Source organism: Dipodomys ordii, unplaced genomic scaffold, assembly GCF_000151885.1.
Source record: "Dipodomys ordii isolate 6190 unplaced genomic scaffold, Dord_2.0 Scaffold26, whole genome shotgun sequence".
NCBI lineage: Eukaryota > Metazoa > Chordata > Mammalia > Rodentia > Heteromyidae > Dipodomys > Dipodomys ordii.
The window spans coordinates 15,728,639-15,740,892 of record NW_012267242.1 but is presented as its reverse complement, the minus strand read 5'-3'; the positions used below and the strand labels follow the sequence as shown (position 1 = coordinate 15,740,892).

The 12,254-nt window shown below is 40.6% G+C and overlaps 1 protein-coding gene across 3 annotated transcripts in view; it reads left to right on the top strand.

Annotated features, from left to right (window-relative positions):
• The window catches only part of Kiaa0907 (KIAA0907 ortholog), a 23,461-nt gene extending 13,382 nt beyond the window's left edge, over window positions 1–10,079 (top strand). The window contains exons 8-15 of one of the 3 annotated variants that reach the window (XM_013015345.1): window positions 199–259; window positions 2,041–2,098; window positions 2,331–2,584; window positions 5,383–5,544; window positions 6,799–6,911; window positions 7,667–7,758; window positions 8,819–8,922; window positions 9,886–10,079. In XM_013015345.1, the coding sequence (XP_012870799.1) occupies window positions 199–259; window positions 2,041–2,098; window positions 2,331–2,584; window positions 5,383–5,544; window positions 6,799–6,911; window positions 7,667–7,758; window positions 8,819–8,922; window positions 9,886–9,921 (880 nt within the window). In that variant the 3' untranslated portion in view covers window positions 9,922–10,079. Of the gene's footprint in view, window positions 1–198; window positions 260–2,040; window positions 2,099–2,330; window positions 2,585–5,382; window positions 5,545–6,798; window positions 6,912–7,666; window positions 7,759–8,818 lie in introns of those variants that run through there. The other 2 variants (XM_013015344.1, XM_013015346.1) reach the window with 2 other exon arrangements.
• The last annotated feature ends 2,175 nt before the right edge of the window (window positions 10,080–12,254 follow it).

Here is a 12,254-nt window from a genome sequence, read left to right as displayed (position 1 = left end):
AAACCGGAAGTGGCGCTATAGCTCAAGTGGTAGAGCGCTCGCCTTGAGCTGAAGAGCTGAGGGACAGCGCCCAGGCCCAGAGTTCAAGCCCCACGGCCGACCAAAAAAAAAAAATTATAAGGCAGCATGAAAAGTGAAAGTACAGTTCTTCATCCTTTACTTTTCATTCAGTTGATTTATGATTGTATTTCTTTATAGTCATCCCAAACCAGAAGGCCTGGCTGCTGCCAAGAAGCTTTGTGAGAATCTCTTGCAAACAGTGAGTTGGTGTGTGTGTTGTGTACTGTGTTGGTAGTGAGACCATACATGCTTTTCATCACTGAGTTGCCTTTTCCCTCTCCTTTTTTTTTTTGCATTGTTTTTGACCTTACTGAGGATTGACTCTAGGGTCTCATGCATTATAGGGAATTTCTTCACCATTGAGCTATCTTCCCCTTGTTTTACTTTATCTTAAGACAGGGTTTTACTAAATTGCCACGGCTAGCCTCATTTTTGGCATTCTCCTGACCAAACCTCCCACCTCTCAAGTAGCTGTGATTATAAACATGCACTTCCATGCCCTCCTCCTTCTGTAGTCTTTGAGAGACAAACCAGCTTATACTCTTTTCTAGCTTCTTGAAGGTTATACCAATATTCTTTAGCTCTTATTGGCATAACTCCAGTCTAAAGAATAGAGTTGTAGCCGGGTACCAGTGGCTCATGCCTGTAATCCTAGCTACTCAGGAGGCTAAGAAGGTTCAAAGCCAGCCTGGGCAAGAAAGTCCGAGAGACTCTTTATCTCCAATAAACCACTAGAAAACCAGAAGTGGCGCTTGGCTTAAACAGTAGAGCACTCACTTTGAGCTAAAGAGCTGAGGGATAGTGTCCAAGCCCAGAGTTCAAGCCCCATGACCGACAAAAAAAAAAAAAAGAATAGAGTTGTGACAGTGCAAAGCCAAATAGCGTTGCTTTAAGGGACATTGATTTTCTTTTGTTTCCTCTTACATTTTCTTTCAAGACAGGATCTCATGTTGTTGCCCAGGCTGACCTTGAACTTAAAAACCTCAGAAGTAGCTGAGATTGGTAGTACTCTTCTTTTTAATTCTATAAACAAATAACAAAGTTGAAGCCAGAGAATTATTGCAGTAGCACCTAAAGGAAATCAGATTCAACCTTGGATTTTTTGGTATTTAATGGTACCTTCCTGTGAAACTAGTGTTTGCTTCTGTATATAAAAACCTGATTTACCAGGTATCTTCCTCAGTCATCTTTTTTTTTTTTTTGGGTCCGGTCATGGGGCCTGAACTCTGGGCCTGGGCGCTGTCCCTCAGCTCTTCAGCTCAAGGCTAGCGCTCTACCACTTGAGCCACAGCGCCACTTCCGGCTTTTTTCTTTTTGCTTATGTGGTGCTTAGGAATCAAACCCAGGGCCTTGAGCATGCAAGGCAAGCGCTCTACCACTGAGCCACCTTTCCAGCCCCTCAGTCATCTTTTTATATTTGATGGACTAGAGAAAATATTTAAATCTTAAACTGAGAGCTCTTGGTGGTCATGTCCTATAGGAAATACAAATGAGTTGGTTTTTTTTTTGTTTTTTGCCAGTCTTAGGACTTGAATTCAGGCCCTGGGTACTGTCCCTGCAGTTCTTTTGCTCAAGGCTTGCATTTCTGGCCTTTTCTGTTTATGTGGTACTAAGGAAGCAAACTCAGGGCTTTATACATGTGAGGCAGTCACTCTACCACTAAGCCACACTCCTAGCCCAAATGAATGAATTCTTGGCAGGTATACTAACAATATAGAAATTTCCTAATTGTTAAATTTCTAAGGCTTTCCAAGTGACTTTGTATCGTAGAATTAAGTCTGGTTTTAGAGAATTTAGGATTGTTCATGTTTCTGAGTCCCAAAATTTGCCTTAGTAGTAACTGATCTGCCGTATTCAAATATTGATTGGGGAGTCATTGGAAATAATGCTTAATTCTTTACTAGAATTATTAGGATATTAATACATAATATATGTAGTCAGTTGGCCATATCCCATATTAACTTGTTTTCTCTTTTCCAGGTTCATGCTGAATACTCTAGATTTGTGAATCAAATTAATACTGCTGTACCTTTACCAGGTGTGTATGTCTTGAAGTGTTCAAAAATATTTTGCTAGTGACACTTGTGTATAACTGATACTTGAGGCTAGACTAACTGTGCCAGGGCACTAATAATGTTCTCTTCAATGTAGGGTAATTTGGAAAGCCATTCATGCCTCAGTATTTTTCTCCCCTAGATATTGTTTAATATTCAGATAAAATGTCTCATTCTGCTGCAGCTGATTAAACACTTTTTTTCTTCCCCCCTCAGGCTATACACAACCCTCTGCTATAAGTAGTGTCCCTCCTCAACCACCATATTATCCATCCAATGGCTATCAGTCTGGTTACCCTGTTGTTCCCCCTCCTCAGCAGCCAGTTCAACCTCCTTATGGAGTACCAAGCATAGTGCCACCAGCTGTTTCACTGGCACCTGGAGTCTTGCCAGCATTACCTACTGGAGTCCCACCTGTGCCAACACAATACCCGATAACACAAGTGCATCCTCCAGCTAGTACTGGACAGGTAGGATTCCAGGATATGGAACATTGCTATCATTGAACTTAGGAAACTGGTAAGGGAAAATGGGTAACATTCCAGAAATGCATGACATGAGTTTTGTTTTTTTTTCCTACTTTTCTGTGTTCTCACTACTAACCTAAGTGACTGCTTTGGATTAGTATGTATATATGTTAAGTCTTCCCAAAGTACATAGTTTGTTTCATAAATCTTGGTTCTGGTCATTATTTAAAGTAGTGATCAAGAGACTTTGTGTAAAAGTCATATAGTAAATATTTTAGGTTTTAGGGGCAATGAAATCTACAAATTGTTTCACTATTATTATAGCACAAAAGCACCCATAGACAATGCCTAAATGAATGAGTAAATAGAACTGTGCTCAGTCAGAATCACATTTTGTCTGCCCTTGACTTTGTAGGGTAATGGTCCATGAAAAGGAGGCTGTTTTACCTGTTCTACAGCACTCCTCCTAGTGCTTGGAACTGAGTTAGCAGTTCTAATCTTAGAAACATTACATAAGAAAATAGGAATTTAAGCTGGGCACCTGTGGCTCATGCCTGTAATCCTAGCTACTCAGGAGGCTGAGGTCTGAGGATGGTGGTTCAAAGCCAGCCCGGGCAGGAAAGTCTGTGAGACTCTTAGCTTCAGTAAACCACCAGAAAATTGGAAGTAGTGCTGTGGCTCAAGTGGTAGAGAGCTGGCCTTGAGCTGAAGAGCTGAGGGATAACACCCAGGTCCAGAGTTCAAACCCCATGACCAACAAAAAAAAAAAAGAAAAAGAAAATCTAAATTTAGGGGCTAGATATGCCCAGTGGTAAGAGTACTTGCCTAATGTGTAAGATCTTGGGTTTTGTCCACAGCACCACAGAGAGAATGTAAACATTTAGATGTCTAGTATATCTGGTTGAGTTATGTACAATATTTGCAGGCAGAGCTGGGAAGGTGGCTCAGTGGTAGACTGCTTGCTTTGCATGCATGAGGCCCTGGGTTTCACATGAGCAGAAAAAGCCAGAAGTGGTGCTGTGGCTCAAGTGGTAGAGTGCTAGCCTTGATCTGAAGAGCTGAGGTACAGCTCCTAGGCCCAGAGTTCAGGCTCCACTACCCACAAAAAAAACCACAAAAAAACAAAAAACTTGCAGACAGGGAAGAAAGAGAATGACAGCACGGTAAGAGATTTATAGCAGATTCTTTTAAATATTTATGTTATATATACACATATATATCACATATATATATATATATATATATACACATACATACCAACTGTATACAGAGAAGTTATAGTTACACAAGGTAATGAGTACATTTTCTATCGAGCATTGTTACACTCTCCTTTGCTTTTCCCGTACATAGCAGATTCTTCTTTGTGGACCTCTCATAGTGTATCCATGCCAGTAAACTACAGCCTCAAACCATTGCCCAGCTTTCTTACCTGTGGGCTGTGAGCACTGAAAAAGATGGCATAGTTTGGAACAAAGAAAGGGCTTATGAGCTAAATTCTGTTTATGTTTAGACATCTATAGTTTTGCAACTTTTTTACTATTGGGAATCAATGTGGCTGAATGGGTTAAGGAGTAGGATGTAGACTGCTGAAGTTTAGGGATATAAACTGGCCTATCTAGATAAAAATTTCAAATAAGATTATCCAGTCAGTAAGTGTTAGCTACTTGTTATTGGTGATAATACAGACTTTTTTTTTCTTGTAAAACTTTAAGTGTTTCTTTTCTTTATAGAGTTTTGATCATCTGTATTCCTTTTTGAAATTTTTTTTTTTTTTTTTTTTGGCCAGTCCTGGGTCTCAAACTCAGGGCCTGAGCACTGTTCCTGAGCTTTTGTTCAAGGTTAGCACTCTACCACTTGATCTACAACACCACTTCTGGCTTTTTCTATTTATGTGGTACTGAGGAATTAAACCCAGGGCTTCATGCGTGCTAGGCAAGTACTACTAAGCCATGTTTCCAGCCCTTGAAACAGCTTTTGTTGTGGTTAATTAGAGTTGAGTCTCATGGACTTTCCCTGCCCAGTCTGGCTTTGAACCGAAATCCTCAGATGTCAGCTTCCTGAGTAGCTAGGATTACAGGCATGAATGAACCACTGCTGCCCGGTGAAACAACTTCTTAAAACACTAGTTATAGCCTGATACTGGTGGCTTGTGCCTGTAATCTTAGCTGCTTGGGAACCAGAAATCTAAGCATCACAGTTTGAAGTCAACCTAGGCAGGAAGTTCCAAGAGGTTCCCCAGACCCTGAGGTTAAGCCAAAAATCTAACCCCCAAACAACAAAATCAGTAAGTGCTTTTTTTTGTTCTGTTTTCTTGATTTTGGTGTTGGGATTTAAACTCAGTGCCTGGGCATTGTCCCTGTGCTGCTTTTGCTCATGGCTGGCACTCTACCACTTGAGCCACAGCTCTACTTTTTTAGTACTTTGTTAGAATAAGTCTTACTTTTATTTTCCAGGCTTACTACCAACTGTGATCCCTCAGATCTTAACTAGGATCATAGGCTTGAGCCACTTGGGCCCAGCTAAATGCCTAAAATATTTTGTTTGTTAGTGGTCATGTTTATTCTAATTACCTGAAATGTTGCTCAAAAGATTTTCCTGAGCATCTAAATCACTAAATAATGGGTTTTCAATTTGTTACTCTAAAGTGAAGATGGGAAAGTTTGGTGGTAACTTTTAGCCAGGAGAAAAACTGTAAAATATTCATATGCTACTTAGTATTGGTGTATTCTAATCTTTCTTTACTTAGCTCATTAGTAGGCCAGTCTCATATTTTGTTCCTCCTTTATTTGTTTTGGTCCCAGAGTCCATTGGGTGGTCCTTTTCTTCCTGCTGCTCCTGTCAAAACTGCCTTGCCTGCTGGACCTCAGCCCCAGCCCCCACTCCCAACTCAGCCCCAGTCACAGAAGAGACGATTCACAGAGGAGCTGCCAGATGAACGGGAATCTGGACTTCTTGGATACCAGGTTAAATAAAATACTTTGTCTCACTTTTTTTTTTTTTTTGGCTGGTCCTGGGTTTGAACTCTGGGCCTGGGCACTCTCCCTGAGTTTCTTTTGTTCAAGGCTAGTGCTCTACCACTTGAGCCACTGCACTGCTTCCAGCTTTGTTGAATAGTTTATTGGAGATAAGAGTCTTACAGACTTTCCTGCCCGGGCTAGCTTCAACCATGATCTTCAGCTCTCAGCCTCCCGATTAACTAGGATTTACAGGCATGAGCCACCAGCTCCCGGCTTGTCTCGCTTTCTTTATCTTACTCATACTGTGTTCTTGGATTAAAGAAAGATGAGTTCACCTCAGTGTCAGCTGTCCTAATGCTAGAAGCTCTGCTTTCTGGAATCTAGGTTAGGATTTTATTTTATTTAAAGCCAGGATAATTCTCTTTGGGTAGGTTTCGTCTTTGGGGTCAGTGTGATAAAATGGAACATTTTCTATCTAGAGAGAAGTCTCCCATGATTAATGTCTAGGAGTTCTATAGAATTTTCTGCTTTCTCTTAATCAGACAGCAGATTCTTGACAAACCTCTGATAATTCTTCTCTACACAATTCACCGAAAGCTATCAATGTACAAACATGTGGTTTGTATTTATACCTTGATTTTCAAATTGTGTACTCTTTGCATCCTTTAAAAAAAAAGAAGAAAGGGGTTAATTTCTCAGCTCTGACCCACCCCAGGAAATAAAACTGCCAGAACTGGAATTTATTCACTTCATATACATATTTATAAACATAATCATTCACTATAAAGTTAAGATTAAGGGCTAGGGGTATAGCTCAGTGCTAGAGCTCTTGACAGAGATTCAGGAGGGCTTGGATTTGATCCCCAGCACTACCAAAAAAATTAGACATTTTTGTTCAGTTTTATTAGAAGAAGCACTTTTGTTTTGTGGTTTACCATAATCTTTTGAGGCATTCTGTAAGCCAAAGCATTTTTCAGTTTATATAAGTAGGTTTATATAAACCAGTTGAGTTATGGGCAGCCAGTTGAAATTAAATGAATTATACTATCCTTGACTAAAACCTGTAGAAGAGAAAATAATTCCTACCTTAAATAATTCCTACCTTGATTAGTTACACTCCAAATCCCAAAGAATATTTAATATGGCTTAACGTATTGTAATTTATCAAAAAAGATGAGGCACTTGACAGTTACATTAAGGAGCTAAAGTCAATGCAGCAGTTGTAGATTTGCTAATGCCACTGTATTTTTCTGCTCATAGCATGGACCCATTCATATGACTAATTTAGGTACAGGCTTCTCCAGTCAGAATGAGATTGAAGGCGCAGGATCGAAGCCAGCAAGTTCCTCAGGCAAAGAGCGAGAGAGGGACAGGTAAGTTGGAATAATAACACAAATACATATAAATTATTTGTACCTTTACTACAAGTAGTGATCATTGTTATGGGTATTCAGAAATGAAAATAATTTATTTAAATCAAATAAGATCCTGTTTGTTGCTGGGCGCTGGTTGCTCATGCCTGTAATCCTAGTTACTCAGGAGGCTGATGTCTGAGGCTTGAGATTTGAAGCCAGCTGAGGCAGGAAAGTGTATGAGATGCTCATCTCCAATAAACTACTCAGAAAAGGCCAGATGTGGCACCGTGGTTCAAGTGGTAGAACACTAGTGTAGAGTAGAAGCAATTCAGGGACAGTACCCATTCCCTGAGTTCAAGCTCCAGGACTGGCCAATAAAAAAGATCCTGTTTGTTGTAAGTGGTAGAATAGTGAAAAATATTATACACCTTTTACTAAGAAATAGTTAAGCTCAATCTTGAATAATTCAATCCTTTTCATACATTCTCCTTTTCATGGCCATTTTTGGTAAGAATAGGCAGTAAAAATTGTTACACAAGAAGCCTTTTTTTTTTCCCTTTAGGATTATAGAATATCATAAATGGAGGACTTGAATCACCTTTGTTGCATTTTTATATTAGCCTTTATAAGGAGCTGAGTTCTACAACAGTCTGTTGATGTAGGTAAAGTTAATAGATTAGAGAGGGTGAGAGTAGGAGGAAAGTTAGAAAGGGTCCAAAATCATAAGTTAAGAATTGAAGTTGTCTAAAAGAAAATTTCATGTCTTTTAACAGGCAGTTGATGCCTCCACCAGCCTTTCCAGTGACTGGAATAAAAACAGATTCTGATGAAAGGAATGGGACCGGGACCTTAACAGGGAGCCATGGTGAGTAAGGTGTAGCTGGGAGAATAGGGAAGCAACTAAGTAGGATTGATCTTAAGCTGTTAGTTTTCTGACCTGATGTTCTTCAGGTATTTAATCCATCCTCTATAATCTACTGGCTGATGAGAATACTTTTTTTTTTTTTTTAAGGACACACAGTCTTTTATTTCCAACCAGTGTCTAGAAAAGTCAGTCACTTTACTTTTTATGAGTGTCAATGGCATTAAAACCCTAGGGAATAACTACTGATAATAAGTAGCTTATTTGCCAAGCACTGGTGTCTCATACCTGTCATCCTAGATACTCGGGAGGCTGAGATCTGAGGATCACAGTTTGAAACTAGCCCAGGCAGGAAAGTTTGTGATATACTCTTATGTGCAGTTAGCCACCAGAAAACCAGAAGTGGTGCTGTGGCTCAGTCATAGAACACTAGTCTTGAGTGAAAAAGCTCAGGGATAGCATCCTGTGTTCAAGCCCTATGACTAACTCCCTTCCCTCCCCCCCCCCAAAAAAAACAACTAATTTAAAAGTTCTGTTATGTTATCTGCCTACCTAAACTGATATAGACTTAACAAAGGTTGATTTCCTTTGTATTAGGAGCTGAGCCACAACTTCCCATGTAGTTGTTAATAGCATTACAGATTTCTGTATCTTATTAGGGAGTACATTGGGTCATTTTTGTTCTTTGTCTATAGTCATAATAAAAATGAGGAGAAGAAAAAATAGTTCCGTCTTTTCTTCTTTTAACTCTAAAGGTGAAATGTAGCTCCCAGAGACTCAATTGCTAACTTTCCTTTTTTTTTTTTCTTTTTTTCTTTTTTTTTGTGTTTTTTCTTTTTTCTCTGTTTTCTTACATGGTTCTGGTGGATTCACATTTGCTGATGCTGGTGCTGTTTTTCGCGTGATCTTCAACGTTGGGTGACCATTGACCCTGTGACCTCAAAATGGTGTCCAACTAACCACTTAAAATTAACATCTTTTTTTTAATTAACGAATTTATGGTATTATCTCTTTTTTTTCCTTTTGTGGGGAATGGGTTGGGGTTGTTTTTCCTCTATTTTAGATTATCCAGCCAAGAAGATGAAGACTACAGAGAAGGGATTTGGCTTAGTAGCTTATGCTGCAGATTCATCTGATGAAGAGGAGGAACATGGAGGTCATAAAAATGCAAGTAGTTTTCCACAGGGCTGGAGTTTGGGATATCAATACCCTTCGTCACAACCACGAGCTAAACAACAGATGCCATTCTGGATGGCCCCCTAGGAAACAATGGAACAGAGTTTTGACCTTTGGTGATTCTTCTTAGCAATAATGCATGCATTTGATTTAACAAGACTCTGGGGCCTATACAAGGAGCCATTTTTGGACCTTTGCTGAAGTTAAACATGCAGTGTCCCCTTGCTATTGGGGTTTCATTCTTTTTTTAAAAAAAAAAATCTTGTTTCTGCAGTGGCATAACATCTGTTAAAATTTACTTAGAATCACAAATTTGTCTCAAGCTTTTTAATAGTTGGTGAAATGTGCTTGTCCAACAAAGCATTACAGCAGGGTTATTCCCATATATGTTTTGACCTGGTCCAGTTTTTTCCAGATGAATAGCCTCAACTCTGACACAAAGTTTATTTGTATCTAAGACTGTTGGGTCAATTTTAATAATAAATTGTTATAAACAGCCTTACTATTTATTAGTGGGGAAGTGATTTTTAAGATCATCCTTTCCTTGCAGTACTTTTAAGATCCTTATTCCTATTTCATTTGGGTACTTTCTGTTGTGAAAATGCTGTTTTACTAATTTAAGATCATTGGATACAGCTGGATCCTGAATAGAAAAATGAAGCTATTTTTTCATTGTCTTTTTATTGGGATGATCCAAAGCTGGCACTTTAAGGCACATTTGTCTCGATAGCCATTGCTAATTTTATTGCTCTTATATGCTCCTTGTCTTCAGCTGGGTCAAAGAAACTACTTGACTTTTTTAAAGCTGGTCAGAACTCATCACAGAAATGAAACACAGTGGTCTGTCTCTCTGAGAACTGGTTGCAGCTAAAATAGAGAGATTGGACAACGCTCAATAGGATGGTGGACTTAGTGACTGAAATTGCAACTTGTCCTTTTTTCTTGGCATTACAGGTTTTGCCAAAAGAACTTTTTTGTATCAAATATTGATGTGTGAAAGTGAAGAAGCTAGTCTGCTGAACCAGAAGTAGTTTGAGATACTGAACTGTCATTTTTGCACATTTGAATACTTTGCAGGCTGGCTTTGTACAAACTTACCCTCTGGTTTCCTATATGTTGTAAATAATTATACCATAATTTCATTATAAATAAATGTATAAATATTCTGCTTGTGGTTTCTGTTTCCCTCTCTCCCCCAACCTACACACTTTTCCCCATAGCATAAGATAATTTTAACCTTTCTTCCCCCAAAATATGTGAATGGACAATGTTTGCATATGGTTCCAAGACTTTATAACTACATACCCCTAAAGTATAGATGAAAAAAAAGTCATTTGTCAGTTGTGGGGCTTGAATTCTGGGCCTGTGTGCTATCCCTCAGCTCTTCAGCTCAAGGCAAGCACTCTACCACTTGAGCTACAGAGCTACTTCCAGTTTTCTGGTGGTTTATTAAAGATAAGAGTCTCACAAGCTGGGCACCGGTGGCTTGTGCCTGTAATCCTAGCTACTCAGGAAGCTGAGATCTGAGGATCAAGGTTCAAAGCCAGCCCGGGCAGGAAAGTCCGTGCAACTCTTATCTCCAATAAACCACCAGAAAACCAGAAGTGGCGTTATAGCTCAAGTGGTAGAGCGCTCTCCTTGAGCTGAAGAACTGAGGGACAGCGCCCAAGCCCAGAGTTCAAGCCCCACAACTGACACAAAAAAATCTCATAGCCTTTCCTGCCCAGGCTGGCTTTGAACCGCAATCCTCAGATCGCAGCTTCCTGAGTAGCTAGGATTACAGGTGTGAGCCACTGGTGCCTGGCAAGTTCAAGTCTTTTTATGCTAGACATTTTCCTAATCTATGTTAGACATTTTAGTATTAGAGATTAATCTAGAGTGTTGTGCTTATGAAATTTCTGCCATTTGGTATACCCTTAAGCCCTTCTGCTTTTACTTACTGGCAGTTTGGTGATTGAACTTAGAGCTGTACGGCTTGAGCCCTACTTTCAGCGGGTATGTGTGTGCATGCATGTGCGCGCACATGCGCCTGTCCTGGGGCTTGAACTCAGGGTCTGGGCACTGCCTCTGAGCTTTTTGCCCAATGCTAGCACTTTACCCCGTGAGCTACAGCTGCACTTCAACTTTTTGGTGTTTATTTTTGTTGGTTGTGTGGCTTGAACTCAGGGCCTAGGCACTGTCCCTGAGTTTTTTACTCAAGGCCAGTGCTCTACCAATTTGAGCCACAGTGCTACTTCTAGTTTGCCTCATACTTTCCTGTCTGGGCTGGCTTTGAACTGTGATCTTCAGACCCTAGCCTCCTCAGTATCTAGGATGACAGGTGTGAGCCACCAGAGCCTGGTGCTTTTTGGTCTCAGATTTTACTGCCAAGGCTGGTTTTGAACTGCAATCCTCAGAACTCATCCTTAGCTGGGATTGCAGTCACAAGCCTCCTGTGCCTGGCTAGCATTTTTCTATGTGTGTGCATGTGGCTGGTCCTGGGGCTTGAACTCTGTCCCTGAGCTTTTGTTCAAGACTTTGCAGTTGAACCACAGCTCCACTTTTGGTAGTTTAGGAGAAATATGATTAAGGGCTGTCTGAACTGGCCTGCCCTCCCCCCTCCCCTTTTTCCCCTCCCTTCCTTCCCTCTTTCCCTCTTTTTTTTTCTTTTAATTTCTTGGTACCTGGCCTGGGTACTGTCCCTCAGCTCTTCATCTAGAGGCTAGCCCTCTACCACTTGAGCCACAGCGCCACTTCTAGATTTTCTGCTTATGTGGTGCTGAGGAATGGAACCCAGGGCCTCATGCATACAAGGCAAGCACCCTACCACTGAGCCACCTTCCCATCCCCCCCTTTTTTTTTTCTTTGTTGGTCATGGGGCTTGAAATCTGGGCCTGGGCGCTGTCTTGAGCTCAAGGCTAGTGCTCTCACTTGAGCCACAGTGCCACTTCGGTTTTCTGAGTGGTTTATTGAGAGTGGTTTATAAGAGTCACGTTCTTTCCTGCTCAGGCTGGTTTCGAACTGCAGTCTTCAGATCTCAGCCTCCTGAGTAGCTGGAATTACAGGTGTGAGCCACCCGGCACCTGGCTTTATTTTCCATTTATCTTTGTTTCACAAGGCTAAGAGTACTGAGTGGGTGAAACTTTTTATTTTTTTAAATATATAGGTATGGTGGACTGAAACATGCATTCAGTCTCACTCTAGTTCTTGTTCATCCTTTTTTGAGCAATGCCTCTATCTCTTTTTTTTTTTTTTGTCGGTTGTGGGGCTTGAACTCTGGGCCTGGGCGCTGTCCCTCAGCTCTTCAGCTCAAGGCGAGCGCTCTACCACTTGAGCTACAGCGC